General features: G+C 42.3%; 1 protein-coding gene across 9 annotated transcripts in view; it reads right to left on the reverse strand.

Moving 5' to 3' along the window:
* The window catches only part of ATXN7L1 (ataxin 7 like 1), a 209,833-nt gene that overhangs the window by 172,915 nt on the left and 14,700 nt on the right, over nucleotides 1-22,218 (reverse strand). The window contains exon 1 of one of the 9 annotated variants that reach the window (XM_039849375.1): nucleotides 4,728-7,664. The exons of the other annotated variants lie outside the window; for them this stretch is intronic. Within the exon in view, the coding sequence (XP_039705309.1) occupies nucleotides 4,728-4,749 (22 nt within the window). The 5' untranslated portion in view covers nucleotides 4,750-7,664. Of the gene's footprint in view, nucleotides 1-4,727; nucleotides 7,665-22,218 lie in introns of those variants that run through there. 9 annotated transcript variants of the gene reach the window in all.

Below are 22,218 nucleotides of genomic sequence, written 5' to 3' on the forward strand. Positions count from 1 at the left end.
GCTGATTTGTTAAGGCAGCCAGGTGACATCAATTCTTCCCATCCCTGGAGAAAGGGAGGATGACGTGTTAGAAAACCAAAGCTTAGAGTTATCCATGGCTGACCATGAACCAGAAAGACCTCAGACACACTAAGCATCTTGGAGAGGGCTGTGCTTGCTCTGAATTCCATGAAAAGTCTTGGATGAGAAAAATACAGAAAAGTCCCAGTTGTAACCAGGTAAACCAGTCTAAGTAACCACTGAGACTGATGAATATGAACGTGAGAACTGAGAAGACAATGAAGAGTAGTAACAATAAGAGCTGTTTATCAAGCATATATACTACATGCCAAATGCTGTGCTAAGCACTTTATATGTAATATCACGTTTTATCCATTCCACAAACGATTACTCTCATTTTATAGAGGAGAAGGCTGAAGCCAAGCTCACACGGTTCACAGTTTATCAAAGGCAGAGCCCAAAGAGAGGAAGGAGTGAATAGGAGGGAAAGCACAGTGTTTGGAAGCTAGAACACTTACCGAAGGAGACAAGAGGTTGTGAACATCAGCGATTTCTATAGGAGAAACACATGGTATTCATGGCAAGGGTATTCACAGCTTATGCAATGAGAGTTATTTTCTATAAAGATACTTTTCAAATTATGTCTTTGCGGGATAATGCCTTTGGCAGAATAAATGAAAAGAAAATTTAAATACTAGATAAGCAGTCTTATTTGCTTTTTCACTAGGGAAGATGAGCAAATGGAGAAGACAATCAATACCTCTGACAGGCTCAGTCCTCAAATAGCAAAGTGAAAATACAGCCACTTCCTACACAGAGATAAAGCTCCTATGGGCCAATGTGGAGGAGGGAAGAGTAATAACCGCATAATTTTATGACAATTTAATTAACAGCTACAAAACCCCCACAAATACACACTCACAGAGACGATCCACACTACCGTCACCTTCCCCATCTTCAATATTGACCAAAATCGTAGACTGCAGTGGGAATCACCAAAACTCACTTACCAAAGCAGGGCTATATCCACTAGAGGGGAAGCATTAAAACTTCCTTTCTGAACAAGCCGAAGACAGAATGTTGTTTACATTCCAAGCAAAATCACAAGCACTTAACAACTGATGTTATGGTGACCTTACAAGGACCTTCTCTGGAAAGAAGGAATTACACAGAAAATATCTAATTATTACAAACTACTGCCTAAGTTTGGGATAGAGTCAGGTTTTCTAAAACATTCCTCATGTGAAGGCTGTGGGGAAGCCTGAGGCTCCCCATTCCGTGCCGGGTGTTCTAAGTAGGCAGTCATAAGAAGAGTCTTTGTCGCTGATGACATTCCAAGTGCTTCACTCAAAGGTGGCAGCTGCAAGCCCACTTTACTGATGAGGAAAGGGAGGCTCTGGGAGGTTGTCATTTGTTCCAGGTCATGCTAAGTATAGGAGGTAGAACCAGAAATGACACCAAGGTCTGTCCCACAACCGGGGACTCTGGCAGAAGGATTTGGAGGGATTTCCAGAGGGTCTTCGACCCTCCTCATCCCATCCCTCAACCCGAGCTGCGGTTCCAGTTTATCTATTCTATCGATCAGACTTTTGCTTGAGAGTTTTTTGAAAAATGGTCTTATTCTACAAACAACATCATCAACAAAGATGACAACTTTGAAAAACACAGTCCCATACCTGGGGCATGCCTCAATTTGTGACTAGAAATTTTTACCTTCTTTCCCCCTCCTCCTGTGGAAGTATGGGGTGTGGCTGGTGGTGACTGTGGACGAGGATAATATGTCGCTGTGTGGGAAATGTTATACATACCTAACGTGTGATTTGGCAACGGAAGATAACATCTGAGTCATACAGCAGCCCTACATCAAAACAGTAAATCAAAAGCAAACAATGTGGGAAGGCAAATTCCTGTATTCTTACAGAGCCTCTGTTGGGAGGACTCCCATCTCAAGGCTCTTAACCCATAAATCAACAAATCCATCCCTTTTCTAAGAGGCAGTAAAAACCACCATTCCTGCCTCCACAGCGAGAAAGAGACTGGGACAGTGTGTGCCGTGCTCAACGTGTCCAGTGCCCTGGAGACAGGAGGGTGCTGCATATCCTGTGACACTACTTGCAAATAGTTTTATCATAGATTCCTGCGGAGCACTGAACACTTAAAAGGGCAAGGTCACAGAGCTACCTTATTGAGATGTTAGAGACATCTTCAAGTCAAGGGCTTCTCAATCCCTGTCCCCAGAAGTACCTCGGCGTTCACCCCAGGGCCATCTGGTCCTCCTCCTTCAACCTGAACAGGTCTTCTTTGTGTTTTATACAAAGAGATCTAAGTAAAATCTGGCTAAGAAATGAGGTGTTTCAGTCCACCTTTACATTTATGTGTGTGTGTATATATACATATATATATATATACACATATACTCATATATATACACACATATATATACACATACAAATATAAAACATTAATGGCAGAACTACTGCTAGTTAAAGGGAGAGTTCACTGTAAAATTCTTTCAACAATGCTGTATATTTAAAAATTTTTCATAATAAAATGTGGGAAGAATAATTTGGGAACATATTGAGTACAGCTTTGGGTCATATGTGGTTCGCTGAATATTTTATTACATTTTCCTGTATCATTACTGTCTTTGAAAACATGGCTTCAAATGGCTGTACAGGGCGCCAGTGGGTGGGTGGGGGAGCACTTTCTTTACTCCATGCCCCTCTGGTGGTGGTTGTCGTCATTTTATAATTTTATAATTTATTTTTGTAATTAAAAAAAAAGTTCCCCTAGGTAAAGGGGATAAGGTTGGTGGGATGACTCTCTGAGACCACTAATTGGATTTAGCACGTCAGTATTTCGGTTTAGACTTCAGTAAACTAGCATTTCAGTTTTAACGTTCGCTGGAGAAGTAGTTCCTCACTTTACAAACCAGTTTTGTTCCAAAAGTTCATTTGTAAGTTCTTATTTGGAACTTGGGGTATATGTCCCTACAAAATGGACTCAATTTCTATTCTGGCCAGCGGGAGCTTTTCTGGCCCTTCATGAAACCAAAATAGATCTGATTTTCCTAAAGGATAGTAAAACCCTATTGACAGAAATCCTGAGGGGGACTTTCACAGGACAGGTGACAGAAACTATAATTTTTCTTAAAAAACAAACAAACAAACAAAAAAACTCTTTGGGGAAGTCTGGCTAGTGGCACCCTTATTTCTCATTTACTTATTTATTTATTTTTTTAGAGGGAAGAACAGCAGCAGGTAAAATCCCTTAGAACTTTCCTGAGGTAACTGATTAAGGGATGAAAGTGGGAGGGGAAAGTGGTCTTGAGTAAATGTGTGAGAACGAGCTCCTTCTGAGGTAAGCCGATCTGGTAATCAAGGGGACCAGGGACGAAGGAGCAGGCACAGGCTGCAGCCCCAGAATAAATTCAAAGGAGGGCAGTGCCATCAAGAGGGGCAGTGATCCAGACCTGGGGGGCTCGAGGAGGAGTGTGGGATGAGGGCTCAGGGATAAGCCCACAGGGAACCTGGACCTTCCAAGTGAAGGGAATATGTCTACGGCCCAGAAACAAATATTCTGGAACCTCATGAACAGCAACAGAAATGAGGAACTTCCACTGGTCAAAATTTCAGCAGGTCCAAATCACCAAGCACTGCCCTCAGATTACTAATTAGTTTGCATACCACAGTAACAACAGGGGCAAGTGACTGCCAGTAAAGTATGTTTCTATCATGTGGGAGATAGTATCTGCTTAGCTGGAAGTCCTATTATATCAGAAGATTGTACGTCTCTGAATCACACAAGAGCTGCAGGGGCACCCAAACAACCAAAATAATCCTAAGAAACTGAGGTGAACGTGCTAAAAGCCCAGGAGAGAGCAATTAGAGAGAAAACGGGATGTCAGCATTTAAATGGCAGGGCGATTGAGCACCCAGTGCTCGGTGGACTTGATGCTTCCAGAGATAAGGTGAAGGCAAAGTGACTTACCAGGGACAGATGGTGAACATGATTGGTGGCATATGGACCCCAAAAGGAAGTTCTGGACCTGGGAGACAGAAAGGACAGGCGGAACCCTCCACAGCATCCGGCCCCTGAACAGATACCCGAAGACTATCTGTGCATTTGAGGTTATCTTGAAGATAGTAATCAGACCACTGACTGGCCTTCTGATTACTCCCCATTTCTTTAAATCTAAATGCCATAAGATGCACCATTATTTTATGTACTAGGAAGAAAGAAAAACCCAACTGACCAGTTAAACTATGACACAGCGACTTTAAGACACATCTCAACTCTAGAGATGTGAAAATTGTGAAAATAGTGCATATTTTAGAAGCAAGAAATGTGGCAGATTGAAAGGGTACTTACGACCTGGCTGTTTTGAGAAGAGTTGCCGAAACCACTACACCACCTCCCCGCCCCCACCCCACCCCTCTCACCAGCACAAAGAAAAAGGGGAACCAGAATGTAGTGCCACACGATAGAGGGAAAGATGAGAAGGAGGTAGATGCATGAGAAGGGATCCACAGACAGAACCGGCCCAGGGACAGATGGACTGCCTGTGAATCTCATTCACAGTCTCTGTGGAAGGTGGACTTGGCCATGGCGTGCAAGTCTTGGCCCACCCTGCTCCACTTACGTGGTGAGCTGATGCCAAGCTTGCAGCCCCTGTGGGAAGAGTGGCGGGCATGCTAGGCTTTTGAGGACATTTGCCAAGAGCTCACCTCCCTTGCGAATGAACCCCATTCCAGAGCAATCTCTTGCTGTGGCGCAGGCCCTAAAAGCAGGAGTCGGCTGCACAGGAAGTGTTTGTGCAAAGAATGAACCAAGTCTTCTCCCTCAGAAAATAGCTTCCCTCTGGTCTCCTTCAAGGGAGTTGGAAAGGAATGCTGCCCATTTGCAAATCAATAACTTACATTGGCTGCGTAGACAATAAAGCACAATATGTGATCCTAGAGGCCCATAATGGCTCAGTGTTCTAACATAATCCTGTCCTCCAGGAAGCAGACAGGAAAAAAGACACAGGCCTCCTGGCTGGTCTGCCCCATGCCTCACCAGGAGGTGGTGGTCTGTCTGCCTTTCTTTCTTTCTTCTTCTTTCTTCTTTTTCTTTTTTTTTTTGGTGGAAAATCAGAAGCTTCAGCTGCAAATGCTGCCAAGAGCCGATGACACTCGAACATTTTACCACTTCCTACTTTTCACAGCTATTTGCATAAGGGTTGTTAGAGAAATACCTGTACCAGAAGGGCAATGATTTAATGGAAAAAGCATTCTGATCATTCACTTTCAGCCAGAATTTCACACACTCGGAGGCACTTGACATTATCCTTGGAAACCAGAAGAGAAACAGCTGCCACGCAGGCCACACCCCCAGGGATTTCCAGCCTTTTTGATACAAGGGGAGTCGCAATGCAGAGATTTGTTAGATTCTGTGAAATCTCAGCCAGGACCAGAAGCTGGGAGACCAGGTAATAAAACTGATCTCCCTCACCCCTAGATCAGGCCCTTGCTCAACCCGCAGAGACAATAAAAAGGGCCTGTAGCTGGTGAACTTAATTTTCCCCTGAATGTTTTACTCCCGTTTAATTACTCTGAGTCTAGCAATGGAGCAAGAGCCCTGGGCAATGCAGAGATGACCTGAACTCCTGGGTCCCTGGGCACCATGCCAGCCAGGGCTCCGGGAATCTAGAAATGAGCCATTATCAATCCACTTGCTCATGCGAAAGCTGGACTGGGCACGCTTCTGCTTCCTCTCCACTTGTGTGAGAGACAATCTTAGAAACCTCACTGTTCCCAGCAGAAAAAGAAAGGAATCCATTGCTTTGTGAAAGGCAATCCCTGCTCAAACATGCATTCCTCAGTTCAAAGTTGCTGGAGAACCATTCGAATTGCCCACTCAACTTTAGGGAGCCAGCCTCAGTGGGAGGCCCCCATGCAAAGCAACCCACCAGATGAGCCAACATCTGACACATTCGGCTGTGGGTGTTCTAGATACAAATACAGAGCTTTTGCCTTTTACAAAGGCCAAATGGCATGCTGTTACGGGCAGTGGCTCAGCTGAGAGAGGTTTATAGGAAGCTGTTGCTGCTGCATGAAAAAAAAAAAAAGCTGGTGGATTTTGTGCACTTGCAATGAAAATCCAAACTTGAACCTGGAAGACGGTTACCTGATGGTTTGGCATCTCTCCTGGCCTAAGCACTCCAGCTCCAACCCGGGGATTTCCACACTTCAGCCCTACACTCTTTACTGGACCTCGCTCACAATTTGTTGGGCACACGGGTGTAATTGCTGGCAGCTTCCCCATTTGGACTGGGTTCCAGACGGTATCTGATTAGTATGTAGGAGTCTGTTTTGGCCATTTGGCCTATATCGGATGGTCCATCTGGGGCGTCTGAACAGCAGCTGTTAGGCAGTTTGAGCGTAGGGAGATGAACGTTCTTCCCTGTCTCCCTGCTCAGTGTACCTAGAAACGAGGGAGGAACTTCCATAACCCACGAGGGCTGAGTGCCGCATGGAGAGGACTGGCAGTCTACACCTCCTCAAACTCAGACAGCCCATGAACACCCATGGGAAAACACATCTATTAAGCACCTACTGTGTGCTGGGCATGGGAAAGAGGGATATATATGAGATACAAGTCCTGTCTTAAAAGAACTCAGAGACTACTAGGAAGGAAGACAGGTGAAATAAGAAACAATAATATGATATAATAGATACTATAACAGAGCCACCTGAAATGTGCTAGGAAACAGACGAGGACTTGGTTAATTGTGTATGGGGCTGGGATCAGGGAAATCTCATTTAAACTGGCTCTTCAAGAATGAGTAGAAAGTTGACAGTTGGACTGAGACAGAAGTCAGAAACAGAGGAACAAGAGGGGAAGGTGAGCGGAGCCGGGGCTGCGGAAGTGTGAAGGCCCATATGTTCACTTCACTCAGCAGACCCCAGGAAGCCACCGACATGACTTGAGGAACAGAGTGACAATTGGATCTGAGCTTCGGAAAAATCAGTTTTCAGATGGTAAGGCTGGATCGGACAGGCAGTAACTAGAAGGAGGGGGATCAGTTAGGAGGAGGCTGCCATGAAGATTCTAGAGAATGAGGGTGCGGACAAGGGCCACTGCTGTTGGGAAGACAGAAAGGTCAGAGCATAAGAGGGGAGAAAGGCCGCCTGGGACCAACCTGAACGCTGCTGGGGTTAAAAAGCCTAGCGTGTTTGGTGTCTCACATCCAGCCTGCCAACATACCTCTCTCTGCCACATTTTCTAAACTTTCCTGATCCCCAGATATCTCCTGCCAGAATCTGAGCAACCTCTGGCTTCCAGCTCTACCTTTTATATCCTCTCCAGATCATCACCTCCCCTCACCCACCACCACCATGCACACAGCTTCCAAACCTGTCATCCACCAACTGACAAATGCTGGGCCATGGAGCCTCCCTGTCTTCCCCTGCATCTCCTCAGGCTCTAGGACCAGAAACCCCAAGAAGGAAACGGGGTATACTCCCCACTGGATCCTAGCATGGGCCCATTTCCAAATACAAACAACAAATAATTTACTGGAGGTGAGGCCACCCTTCTGGGTTTACCTACTCCACCTGGTATCAGGAATTCCAAGATCCATCTGGTGTACCTTTGCCCCCAAGTTCTGGACTCAAGGAATAAGTCTTCTCAGAAACCTTTCAGGGATATTTTTCTGTGATCAGACAAATTTGGGCATGAGACAACAATCCTAATTTCTTCAGTAAAGTCCAGAAGGAATGCATCTAGAGTGGGACCAAGAGACCACTGAGACATTTATTAAAGAAAGTTCTCCAATTCAGAGATGACTTAAACACAGTGCTGAGGGCTGAGGAATTTGCCTGAGGCTGACTGACAGGAACATGAAATAGAGATCTGGAATACCTTGGCTCCTAGGCTCTAGTCTTCATGTCATGTCAAGCTTCTCTGGAAAGTACCTATTCTACAGCAAGTCCCTCATCCTGCCTTGGAAAGGGCCTTCAAAGGGAAAACAATGTACATTGTCATTCTGCAGCAATAACTACTAGAGTAGGGTACATCTTTCTTTGAAATTTTTACTGAGATAAAATTCATATAGCATCATCTTAAACATTTTAAAGGGTACGATTCAGTGGTTTTTATATATTCACAATGTTCCATAACGATTACCACTATCTAATTCCAGAATATTCACCACTCCCAAAAGAAACCCCATACTTCCCAATGAACCTCTTTTCCTAGGCCATGATAACTATTTTCTACTTGTATCTCTGTGTCTATTCTGGATGTTTCATATAAATGGAATCATACACTATGTGGTCCTTTGCTTCTGTCTTCTTTCACTTAGCATAATATTATCAAGGTTTATCCATGTTGTAGCAGGTGTCAGTAATTCATTCCCTTTTATGGCTGAATAGTATTACATTGTATGGATGTACCATTTTCTGTTTATCCATTCATCAGCTGATGGATATTTGGGTTATTTCCATCTTAAGAAATAACTGTGGATAGTGTTTCTATGAACACTGATGTACAAGTTTTTATGTGAACTTAGGTATACAGCTAGGAGTGGAATTGCTGGGTCATATGGTAACTTTATGTTTAACTTTTCGAGGAACTGCCAAACTGTTTTCCACAGGGGCTGTTTCATTTTACATTCTCACCAGCAATATGTAAGGGTTTCTCCACATCCTTACCAACACTAGTAATTTCTCCATTTCCCCCATAAATATATATATTATAGCCATTCTAGTGGATGTGAAGTGGTATCTCATTGCAGTTTTGACTAATGACTAATGATGCTGAGCAGTTTTTCATGTGCAATACATCTTTTATGTTCTTGATATTATGGAAACTGAGATAAAAGGTATAAAGTCTTGGGCGCCTTTTCTTAGATGAAGAAGTGGGCCTGGTATACAAGCACAAAACTGACCCACATACAGATTGCAGCAGGGAAACCTAATATCCAACAGACAGGTTCCTTTGGTCAGTTCCTATGTGCAGGAAGCAAATGTGGCCTTGGGGGTAGGGTGAGAGTTGGGAAGGCTGCTCAAGCCCACAGAAGCTTTCAGATCCATCTGGGGCCCATCCTGCTGAGTTCCTCTTGCTGGCTATTGGGTCACATCTGTTTCTGTGGGCCTTCATGACTGCCTCCACCTTTACCATGGCAGCCCAATTTTGTCCACAGGCATGAAGGTGAAATTAATGAGGTTCTGAGATCCTCAGCTGGTAAGCAAATTGCAGGCCTAAGAAGAGCTGGGGAGCTAAGCATAAATGCCACAGGATGGATCCACCTCAGAAGCCAAGGGAGCAGATGGCCTGAAATGCCATCCAATGTCAGGGGTGGGCACTCACTGAAGCAAAACCCTCCAGTGGTACAGGGCAGCAAAGTGGCCCCTGGTTGACTGGTGCATGAGCACTGTGAGATTTTGAGCCACTAAAAGCAAAGGCAGAATACAGGTGGGCAACCACCTTTCTGAAAGCACGTCACTGGCCACCATAGCAAAGGGTGTTTACCGCAAGGGTGAGTATGGATTGATGCTGCCTCTTCTTTTTCATTGCTGCCTTCTGGCCATTTCATCTCTTTTTCAGGGCCATTCCAAGAAATAGGAGGGGGAAAAAAAAAACAAAACCCACCAGTGCTTGCTTCCACAATTCTTGTAGAAAGATATAGTTGAGTGAGTCAGGTTGAAGCCAATGGATTCCTGCTCTATCTGTTACTGTTTAATAAACCATCCCCAAAATTTGTTGCTTAAAAGCATAATTTGTTATTATCTCTCACGGTTCTGTGGATTGACTAGACTCAGCTGGGCAATTTTTCCTTGGGATCAGACGTCAGCTGAGGCTTTAGTCATATGAAGCATCCTCTGGGCTGTATGTCCAAGATGGCCAATTCACATGCCTGGTATTTGATGCTGGTTGTCAGGTGGAAGTTCAGCTAGGGATGTCCACTGGAGTGCTTACACCCCAGGGGAGTGGATTTCTTACAGCATGGCAGCTGGGTCCCAAGAAAGAGAGTACCAACAGCAAATGTTCCAAGAAACTCAGGAAGAAGTTGCAAGACTCCTATGACCTAGCCTCAGATGTCACACAGTGTCACTTCTGCCATATTCTATTGGTGAAGTGTCACAGGGAGCCCTTCCCAACTCTATAAGGCCAGTATTAACTACCAGAAAAGACATCGTAAGAAAAGTATAGACCAAATCCTTTATGAATAGAGTTGTAAAAAATCCTCAACAAAATACTAGCAAACCAAATTCAACAACACATAAAGAGAATTATACACCATGGACAAGTGGAATTGATTGTAGGAATGCAAGAGTGGTCCAATATACAAAAGGCAATCCATGTAATACACCATATTAATAGAATAAAAGACCAAACCACATGATCATCTCAATGGATGCAACAAAAGCATTTGGCGAAATTCAACATTTATGATAAAAACTCTCAGCAAACCGGGAATAAAAGAGAACTTCCTCAACTCGTTAAAGGGTATTTATAAAACGTCCACAACTAATATCATACTTAATGGTGAAAGATTAAAAGCTTTCTCTCCAAGGTCAGGAACAAGACAGAGATGGCCATGCTCACCACTTCTTTTCAATATTATATGGGAGATTCTAGCCAGGGAACTTAGGCAAGAAAAAGAAATAACAGGCATCCATATTAAAAAGGAAAAGTAAAACTATCTGTATTTGTAGATGACATGATCTTATATGTAGAAAATCCTAAAGAATACAACACACACATACACATTAGATATTGAAAAGGAAAAGTAAAACTATCTGTATTTGTAGATGACACAATCTTATATGTAGAAAATCTTATAGAATATGTACACACTCAAAACTATTAGAACAAGGTGAGCAAGCTGCAACATAAAAGAATGGTACACAAGAATGAGCAATCTAAAAATGAAATTAAAAAAAGAATTCCATTGGCAATAGCATAAAAAAAATTCTTACAAAGAAATTTAGCCAAAGAGGTGCAAGACTTGTACACTGAAAACTGCAAACATAGTTGACAAATTAACCATTAGTGTAAAGATCTTAAAGACATCTCATGTTCATGTACTGGAAAACTTAATATTGTAAAGATAGCCATACTCCCTAAACTGATCTACAGATTTAACACAATCTCTATAAGAATTCCAGCTGCCTTTTTTGCAAAAATTGACAAACTGATCCTAAAATTCATATGTAAATTCAAGGAGCCCATGTTGTTTCAAGCTGAAACAACTATGAAAAAGAGCAAAGTTGGAGGACTCATATTTCTTGGTTTCAAACTTATTATGAAGCTACAGTGTGGTATTGGCATGAGATAGAGATGTAGATCAATGGGATTGAACTGAGGTCCAGAAATAAGCCCTCATATTTATGGTCAGTTGGTTTTCAACAAGAGTTCCAAGACAATTCAAGGAGGGAAAGAATAGTCTTTTCAACAAATGGTATGAGGTCAACTGGATAGCCACATGAAAAAGAATAAATTTGGGCCCCTACTTCACAGCATTACAAAAATACCTCAAAATAGATCAGAGATCTAAATGTAAGAGCTAAAACTATAAAATTCTTACAAGAAAACTCAGGAGTAAATCTTTGTGACCTTAGATTAGACAATGGTGTCTTAGCTATGACACCAAAAGCACAAGCAACAAAGAAATAATCGATAAATAGGACATAATAAAAATTAAAAGCTTCTGTGCTTCAAAGCAAACCATTAAGAAAGCAAAAAGACAACTCAGAATGAAAAAAATAGTTCCAAATCATGTATCTGATAAAGGATTTATATCCAGAATATATATATATATATGTGTGTGTGTGTGTGTGTATATATATATATGTAAAATATATATACTATATGTATATATATAATATATATGTGTGTATATATATAGTATATATATATATATACACACATACCTCTTACAACTTAATAAAAATGTTGAAATAACCTGATTAAAACTTGGGCAAAGAATTAAAAAACTTTTCTCCAAAAAAGATTGCCAATACGTGCCAATACAGACATTAAAAGATGCTCAATGTTACCAGTCATGAGGGAAATGCAAATCAAAACTACAATGTGACACTGCTTCACACCCACTAGCACGGCTATAATCAAAAAGATGGACAATAACAAATATTGGCAAGGATGTAGAGAAATTGGAACCCTCGTACATTGCTTGTGGGAAGAAAAAATGATGCAGCTGCTTTGGAAAATAGTTTGGCAGTTCTTCAAAAAGTTAAGCATTGAAATACCATATAATCCAGTAATTCCACTTGTAGATATATACCCAAGAGAACTGGGAAAAAAAAAAAAAAGTCCACACAGAATCTTGGACACAAATATTCATAGCAGTACAATTCACAATAGCCAAAAGGTGGAAATAACCCAAATGTCAACTGATAAATGGATAAACAGAATGTGGGGTATATTCATAAAATAGAATATTATTAAGCTATAAGAAGGAATGAAGTAATGATTCATGCTACAACATGGATAAACATTGAAAACATTACACTAAATGAAAGAAGTAAGATACAAGAGGCCACCCATCGTTTGATTCTATTTATGTGAAATATCTAGAATAGGTAAATCCATAGAGAGAGAGAGGAGGTTAGTGGTTGCTAGTGGCTGGGGTCAGGTAGCGGGGATGGTGGGTGACTGCTTATGGGTAATAACAATGTTCTGGAGTCAGGTGATGGTGTTGTTGGCGTAATTTTGTGAATATGCCGAAAATATGGAATTATACACTTTAAAGAGGTGAATTTTATGACATATGAATTAATCTCAATAAAGCTATTATTAACACACAGACACACAGACACTGAACCACACAGACACACACACACACACACACACACACACACACACGTGTGAATCACAGGGTCAGCCAAATGTCACACAGAGGGGACTACACTGGAAGGTGCCTTCTCTCCAATTTGCTACTCTTTGTGGAGGTAGCCGAGGAAGACCTGAGTGGTAAAACTGTGGTTTACCCTGAGAATGAGAGTCAGCTGGTAGAGTAGAAAGCACGTGGTTAGTAGAGACAGGTAGATCCAGGTTCAAATCCTGACTCTGCTACTTATTAGCTGCATGAACTCAAGTGAAGTACTTCATTTTTCTCTGCCCCAATTTGCTCAGCTCTTTCTAGGCTGATAGGATTTAAAGGCTAATATATGCAAAGTGCCAGGTAAATAAATAATAGTTGTTCAGTAAATGGTAGTTCTTATTCTTAGTTCTGTCTTGTCGGTATAATTATTAATACTAGTGGTTCTTGCCAACATCCAGTAACATCTACCATGTGGCTTGGGAATTATCTGGGAATTTTTATTTTCCAAGCTATTTTGGTCCTCCAGGATACATCAGAGTCACAGAATTTTTGAGCTATAAGATTTTCCTAGAAATCACGTGATCAACATATAAATGACAGAAATGATAAATTAGCCTTAATATATACAGAGCTCTTACGAATCAATGAAAAAGATTGAGACCAATAGAAAACTAACCAAAAAACATGAAAAAGCAACTCACACAAGAATGCATGCAAGTGGCTAATAAATACATGAAAAATATTCACCTTCATTAGTAATCATGAGAGTGTAAATAAAAGATAACATTTGAACTTATTAAATCATCAAATATTTGAAAATCTTTAGGGAAGTATTGGCCAAAGTTCAGAGAACAGCCACTCTCACACATCTCACACATTCCTGATGGGGTGTGAATTGGTACAGTATTTCTAGAGGGCAATTTAACAATGAGTATCAAAAGCCTCAAAAATAGCATTTCTCTTCTAAACATTTATACTATGGAAATAATCATGAATGTGTGCAAAAATTTAGCTACAAGGATATTCTTTTATTGACTGTAAAATTATTTTTAATAGTGAAACAACCAATATATTCAACAGCAGGGAACTGGTTAAATAAATTATGGAACACATATATAATAGAATAGTTAATAACTTGGAACAATGCTCACCACAATCAAAACAATATAAAATCATCTAATTTTTGTAAATATTTTTTTAAAAAAAGATCAGCACCGGTTAATTCTAGGTGACAGGATTATAGGCTAGTTTTTCTTCTTTTGTTGATGTGTATTTTCTATAGTGATCATATATCACTTTTGTATTAAAAATTTTTTTATTAAAAAATTAAAAAATTTATATATTTACTCATATATTTACCTTAAAAATTTACTCATAGAGGCCCAAAGCCTCCACAAATGTCTGCTCAGGGTGCCCAGCCTAGAGCATACTGATTCTCAGCTTACTCAATATCCACTCTCTCACCTCAAGTCCCTTCCTCCTCCGGACCAGAGTACGTCCTCAGGGGCAGGTCACTGCTCTTTGCTCCTCTCTGGGTTCCCTGCTCCAACACCCTACATTAATTATCACCCCAGGGAATCACACAGCCTCCATGCTCCACCTGCAAGCTCCCCTCCAATCCCCAGAGCCCAGCACTGCCACAAATAAGAACTCTCCACAGAAGTTAGTCTGTGATTTCACTTCCCTGCCAAGGAAAGGGCAGAAGCCTCCCTGACAGCACCGTGACAGCTCATAGGCCCGGCCCCGCATGGTAACATGCATGGGGGGTGGCGGGTGGCAGAGGGTCCCTGGCAGGAAGAAGGGAGCTCAATCAGACCCTTCCAACCCACCTGAGACATGCTGTCAACTTTTCAAGGGCAAGAGGGTGAAGCAGCATGTCCTCCAAAATCTTCACCAAAACATCAAAACAGCAGGGCTAGGAGCCCACTGGGAGATGTGCTGGTCTGTGGGTCACAGGAAGCAGCCTCTCTCACTGGGTAGTTTCTAGCCTTTAGGAGGTGTGGGGTTGTTAACTTGGTTTCCTGACCCCTTCCCTCCCTCCTCCTCAAAGTGCGGCATATAGATTTTCCTCCTAAGTGAAGTGAACACAAATGATGGCTCCCTGAGGATATTCAGGCCCAGGTTGGGCTCTGGAGTCTGGGGTCACTTCCTCCCCACCCCAACACTTCTCATCTAAACTTACAGGAAGATCGAACCCAGCTGCTCCTCCCTCCCTACCCTCAACCCTTTAAATCGAGCCACCCTGATGGTGGAGGCAAGTTCACACACAATTTTTCATATTCTGGGGCTATACCAAGAGCTTTCAATGTTTCTTAAACTTCCATGTTTTATTTTAAAAATTAATGTAAATTTTGTTTTACACTCTAATTTTGCTCTACTATGTTTCATTAATTCTGAGCCATTCTCCCCCACCCCCACCCCCCACCACGACCACACTGTAGCATCTTTAAAATCAGGATGGATCTTTAAAATCAACAGTGGCTGTAGTTTAATTGGCAGCATTTTTTTTTATTATTATTATTTACTATGAAATGAAGATAAAAAAATAAAACTTTCCACTAGAAAGTACCCTGCAAGTAGAACTGAGGCTCTGAAAGATGTGCCAAGTCTGCACACTGCCAGCTCCCTGCTTAGGTCTCCAGTTTAAGGGCCATTTATTGATGGTGTTTCCTTCTGAGCCGTTAAGTCCAGTGGCATCCACAGCGCAGTCTGCCAAGGCACTGCGTCTTCTGAACAACGTTCCTAGTCTTCCCGTCTGGGGATTCTCAATGGCAATGAGAGGAGATGTCTACTGAGCACTTACTATGGGCTGTGCATTGAGCTAAGTATTGTCTGTTCTCTTTTTTTACTCTTCCCAACAACCCTATGGAGTATTTGTGATTATCCCATTTAACAGATGGGAAAATTGAGACTCTAGGGGGTGATGTGACTTTCTTAGGACTGCATCGAAGCCAGGTCTCTCTGACTCAAGAGGCCTAGTACTGACCCCTTTGCCTCCTGACGAGTAGACACAGAACAAGTGTGGGGCTTCTGTCAAATATTCTGCGCCCTCCTGCTCCCTCTGTTCTCAGAAGGAGGGATCCATGACCCATGTGGTCTACCTGTTTAGAAAGTAGGCCTCGTTTGCCTGCAGGAGGGCCCCTCTCAGGAGCTCCCCAGCCTGCCCTCCTGGCTCCCCAGCCTCTGTTCATGCCCTCGCTGGGAGCCCTGATGTGTAGGGTGAGCTGGAGAAGCGGATAAAGTCCGAGCCCAGAGAGGCTAAAAGTCGTTATTAAAAGAGGCTGAACGCAGGTCTCTGCCCCCAAGAAACTTCAGTCCTTACTCCTTCCTGTTGCCCTTTTCCTTCTAACGCATCTCTTCATTTTGGTGAGCTTTCAAACTCACCTTCCAACAACACCTCTTTCCCTTTGCTCTCAAATTCTGGCCCATGTTTTGCTCCTATAATTGAAGCGCAACCCAGCAGTTAACCTGCGGAAACCACCTGACTTCTTAGACATGCCCCCTCTGTCAGGCAACGATAACAGCTGCCACTTCCTGACTCTCAACAGTGCGCCAGCTCATGAGTCAGCCCTAACCCTCCCTAGGACCAACGCTGTTGTTAAACTGAGCAAGCTGAGACACAGAGAGGCGAGGTAATTTGCCCAAAGTCGCACAGTGAGGGGGCAGTGGGGCCAAGTTGTTAGCTAAGATCTGAGTGTAAAGCCTGTATTTTGCCTTCTCCGAGAACAGGCTCCTCCACTATCAATTATACACAGGGATGAGATTCAAAAGTGGCTTCTTCATCCAGTGTACCACGTTATCTGTCTATCTCTGTCTCCAGGTAAAAAGCCTGTCATATCAGCAAATCATGTCAGCAGGGCTAGATTTTAAAGTGGTTTTACTATCTAGGCTTCTCTCTAACTTTCTACCCCAAACCAGGGAGAACTTTTCCTCAAAGAAGTTTTAAAAGTGTAATGAACTGTAACACCAAAATTCAACTCTTAAAGTAGCACACACATTGGATCCTGTCCCATGTAGCTCACACCATGGTTACATCTGGGTGCACGCATGTCTCCCCCACGAGCTGTAAAATTCTTTAAACACTTTTGTTTTGAAGGGATGGGGAGCCATGTCTTTGAGGAGGAAGGATCTCAGGAAAGCCACAGAATCCATTTCCAGAAAACGTGTGCACACACAAAATATGCCCTTATGCTTCCAAGAGTCTTCATGCAATTGGAGGGCTTTGCACATCACACAAGTCAAGAGTCACTATTTTGTGTCCCTCCCAAACCCCAGCAGAGGGCTCTGTGCACAATTAATGCTGAATAATTTTGTTAAGAAGAAATGCCACTACTTCTTTCTTCTATTCTTCCCGCCACCATCTTTGGTCAGAAAAGATGTAGTTGTTCACTTCATGACACTTCCTGTGAGGCACTTTCCCATTACTCCCTCCTAAGGTCTCCATACCATCCTCCCCTTGTTCTCTATGAAGTTCTCACACTGTCTTGTCTTGTTCTAGGCCCTGAACCTTTGAGCCTATTCTCAGGCCCTGTGCCATCCACACCCCACCTCCTGAGACCTGCCTGCTGTGGTCTGAATGTTTGAGTTCCCTCCAAGTTCACAGGTTGGAATCCTAGCGCCCAGTGTGATAGTGCTAGTTAGTAGAGCCTTTGGGATGTGATTTGAAGGAGCCTTCAGAATGGGATTAGGGCTCTTATGAAAGAGACCCCACAGAGCTCCCTAACCCCTTCTGCCATGTGAGGACACAATGAGAAGTCTGCAACCCTGAAGAGGGTTCTCACCAGAATCTGACCATGCTGGTGCCCTGACCTAAGACTCCTAGTCTAGAATTGTGAGAAACAAATGTCTGTTGTTTAAAAGCCACGTAGTCCGTGGTGTTGTTATAGTAGCCTGAGCAGACTCAGACACTGCCTGTTCCTCTTCTCTTCCTGATATATTTTACTGGCTCTGTGCACCAGGTACCCTATAGTCCCACCCTTCTCTCAGAGATGAAGCTCACCAGGCCTTGCCCCTGATTTCTGGCAGATGGAGACCCAATTCTAGAGATCTTGACCTCGTTAGTTGAGTCTTCTGCACTGGCCTTTGCCCAGCAAGTGCTTCCTCTCGCCCAGGAAGCAAAAGCACCAGTGGCCATGTGCAGTCTGGCCTCAGATTTTCGGCCCCAGCAGGGCTCCCCTGGGTAGTAAAGTACCCTTGGGCAAGTCAGAAAAAGGGCAGATGTAGCCTGGAGGGTACACAGCTCCTTTGACCCTTGGGCTGGCATACCTGAAGCGGGCCCTCCTGCATACATCGTCCTGGCTGCTCTGACTGGAGCGGCACTGGGCTGTTACCTCAGAAGCGCTGAGGAATCGTCCCGGACAAACCAACTCTCCGAGCCTCCACCTGACTCCATCTGACACCCATGTCCACAGAACCACATGAACAACAGCCAAAGGTGAAAAGAGTGCAGTGTCCATCAACGGAAAAATGGATAAACAAATGTGATATAGACACACGATGGAATACTATTCAGTTTTACAAGGAAGGAAATTCAGATACATGCTATAATATGGATAAGCCTTGAGGACATTATGCTATGTGAATAAGCCAGTCAAAAAAGGACAAATACTGCATGATTCCACTTATTTGAAGTACCTAGAATGGGCAAATTCAAAGAGACAGAGGTAGAGTAGAGGCTACCAGGGCTGAGGGGAGAGAGGGATGGGGGGTTCTTGTTTAATGGGTACAGAGTTTGTTTGGGATGATGGAAAACTTCTAGAAAAGAATAGTGGTGGTGATATTGGACAACAGTGTGTGTGTACTTAGTGCCACTGAATTGGATACTTTAAAATAGTTAAAATAATAAATTTTATTTTTATTTTTAAAAGCTTAAAAATTAAATGTGCTCTACAATGTGATTTAAAAAAAAGAAAAAAGAAATAGCCATATCTGCCTTTACGTCACTTTGAAAAGATATGAGGATTTACTATAGTTCCTATAAGAGCTGGACACATGCAGAATTTACCTGAATACCTAATCTCCAGGTGACAACACCTCCATAGGGGCCTAACACCTTTGGACACAGGGCAATTTGAGACCCCATTGGATGAAAGGTGTTACATAAAAGTAAACATCCCATTTCTTCCTGCCCAGTCCCTCTACCCACAGACCCTGTCCCCAAGGCAGCTAGTGTCTCCAGGAAGGCCGCGGCAGCAGGACCCACTCTGGGTAGGCATACACTGCCATCCTGTTATAAATCCTTCCCTACAAAGCACTAAAGACTGGTCCTCTCTCTGTGCCAAGAAGTCTTTTTCTGACCATCTGTAATCCATTCAAAGGCAACCAGCAGGAAATGGCGGCAGGGAAAACTCCCGTGCAACTCAACTGGTGGGGCCACCTCTCTTCGCGCTCACGGCCAGGAACAGGAAGTCAGCCTTTCTCGGGACACAGAACATCTGGGGGAGTTCTGAAAGCTGCTGGGCGTCTGTCAGGGGCTAAATGGGCTCAAGACAGATGCTCACAAAATTTGGTAAGAAACACATGCTGTATTGAGTTTTTAAATTAGCTCTGAAGAAAACTCATTTGAAAAACCAAAACAAACCACAGGCCCTCAGAGGGGTAAAAAAAACATATGATAACTAACCTCAAAAATGCTTTCTTCTGATTTCTATGGACAATTAGACCACAATTTCAAGTGGTTCAAATCCTTCTTATTACGGCTCCCCTTCCAATCTGGTATTGTCAGCTGCTTCTTTCTCATAGTGACAGCTTCATTTTTTGGCACTAAAAGCTGAAATCCTCAAAGGTGACCTAGAACTGGCCTGTATAGGCTCGCAAGGCCAGACTGTTAAAGTTTTCAAGAATTTGGTGAGCCAATTAATAAATTATTTAAATTATTTGACATAAAATTAAACGTATTATATTGATAAAAGAAATGAATACTCAAAACTGATCACTTCCTATTTATTTTCCTGCATTTTACTATTATCTATGTTTTGAGTGGGGATTGACAACTTTTTCTAGAAAGGGTCGGGTAGTAAATATTTTATGTTTTGAGTGTCTTTGTCTCAGCCATTTCACTCTGCCACTGTAGTGCAAAAGTAACCAGAGACAATACAGAAATGAATAAATGTGGCTGTGTTTCAATAAAAACTTTATTTACAAAAACAGATGACAGACCGGATTTTGAAGATGGGCCATAGTTTGCTGACTGCTGCTGTTAAAGTTATTTACATCTACTGTATCTGTATGGTGAAAATTCTATGTAACGCTGGTCTAATGCACTTCTCTTCCCAACTCTGAGTGCAGTGATTGCATATGGACAGCTTGAAATGTGGTGCTGGGAGAGTTTATATCACAGAAATCACCAAGTGCTACAAATAAAGGATTGATTTATTATTTGATTATCTAGATTTAAGAAAATGATGGAGAAAATTTTAGTAATGCTTTTAGATTTAAAAGTATATCTATAGGTGTATTGTGAGTAGCACAAAAAAAATGACATATTTTCTTGGTACTTGAACACTATTATCCAATTCAGAAAGAAATCGTCACCAACAACCGAGAGAAGGTTCCAACATATCTTTTTGTTCTTTCACCTTACTCACTGACTTAAACGAAAATATCAACCAACACTTAGATTAACACCTGTTTGTCAATTTCAGTTTTTTAGGGTGGTTGGAGATAGAAGAATTTGGCAAAATTCATCGAAAGCATTCTGTGAGAATCCACTGACTATATGGAAATTTACCATAAGGAGTAGTAAATATTTTATTATTTTAAAATTGTATGTTAAACAGCCTTTTTAATAGTAAAATGTATAATAAACATGTATATACAAATTTATTTACAGAGCAAGTTATTAAGCATTTACTAGCACAACATTGATTGTAATAGAAAAGCTGTTACAGATTAATTGGGCAGCAAGACCTAAAAATGCAAAGTGTGTGTGTGTGTGTGTGTGTGTGTGTGTGTAATAGTGTGTGTGTGTGTGAAAGAAAGAGAGAGAGAGAGAGAGAGAGAGAGAGAGAGAGAGAGACTAACCCTTCCATCTAGCACACTGAACAGAAACAGCAAAACACAAAAAAGGAGCTTGTTTCCTGAAAAGTCTACTTTATAAACAAAACAAAACAAAACCAAACCCAAACCAAACCAAACCAAACCAAACCAAACCAAAACAAAAAACTGAGTTGTGTTGGTTATCAGGTAGGTATACAACTGGACTAAATTATGAACAGTTTCTCTTCAGTATTCATGGCTGATCCAGGACTCATTCTAATTCCTTTTTCCAAAAGCGACTTTCTGGGGAACTCACAGACCTCATCAGGCCTTTATTTATGCTGTTCTCTCTCCGTAGAATGCTCAGTGTCAAATCCTAGCCATCCTTGATGGAGCATTCATTCATTCATTCATTCATTCTTCAAACATTAACTTGGCTCCAATTACATACCCTTCTGTGCTCCAGGGTCAGAAACCCAAGGTCAAAGGTCAAAGGTCTTGCAGATAGCGACTGAAATCTCTTCCTTCCCTGGGCTCCAGGGCATTCAAGCCACCTTTCACTCTCTAAGTGGCATCAGAGTTTCTAGTCTGCTGCCTGGAGAGTTCCTGGGTTCTTGGAGGGCAGGGGCCAGGGCTATTCCATCTTTATATCCTGCACAGAGCCCAACCCAATGCAGGAGTGTCTGGACACTGCCTAGTGAATCATGATGCAGGAAGTACTGCTCTAGCTTCATAACTTGCAGAGCATCACTCACCCTGGTTTGCAGTTTAACTCCAGCAGTTCACCAGACCCAGGCTAAATGCTAGGCTCCAGCTGGAAGGTAGAAGGATTAATTTAAGTATAATTATCTCCTTCCTCCCCCAAATTAAAGAAGAAAGTCACTGGGTGTGTGGAATAATGTTTCTTCATGTTTTAAAACTCATGCCCTATCAACCAAGATGTGATCACACTTCACTTCTGAAGTTTGCACTATAAAGCTTGCTCTATTTACCTAGATTTGCCATAGATTATGGGTTTTCACACGCATCTTACTGAAAAGTGCCTGTCCTTGCCCTTGCCCCACCTTAGTGTAAATCATGGGTGTGCAACTCTTTACTCTGAAAATTGCTAATCAGAGGGAAAAACTTTACTCTGCTTTTTCAGGAGGAATTTAATAGTCCATCCCTTGTTGATGAGAAGTCTTCATTATAGAAGTCTTCTTTATAGATGAATGTCAGCCAATAAATGTAGATCAAATGACCATTCTACAACCCCAAAAGAAATAACTGATTCAGGCAAGGATCAATGGATGCCAAGGTGATTCCATGAAATTTCTTGTTGGACAACAAGTTTCACTTGTTACCAAAGCATCACCCACAGAATGGTGTGCTAACTGCAGAAGGAAAACATATCTGCAATGGAGAGAGGT

The sequence above is a fragment of the Pteropus medius genome, unplaced genomic scaffold (genome assembly GCF_902729225.1).
Source record: "Pteropus medius unplaced genomic scaffold, Ma_sr-lr_union100, whole genome shotgun sequence".
In the NCBI taxonomy this organism is placed as follows: Eukaryota; Metazoa; Chordata; class Mammalia; order Chiroptera; family Pteropodidae; genus Pteropus; species Pteropus medius.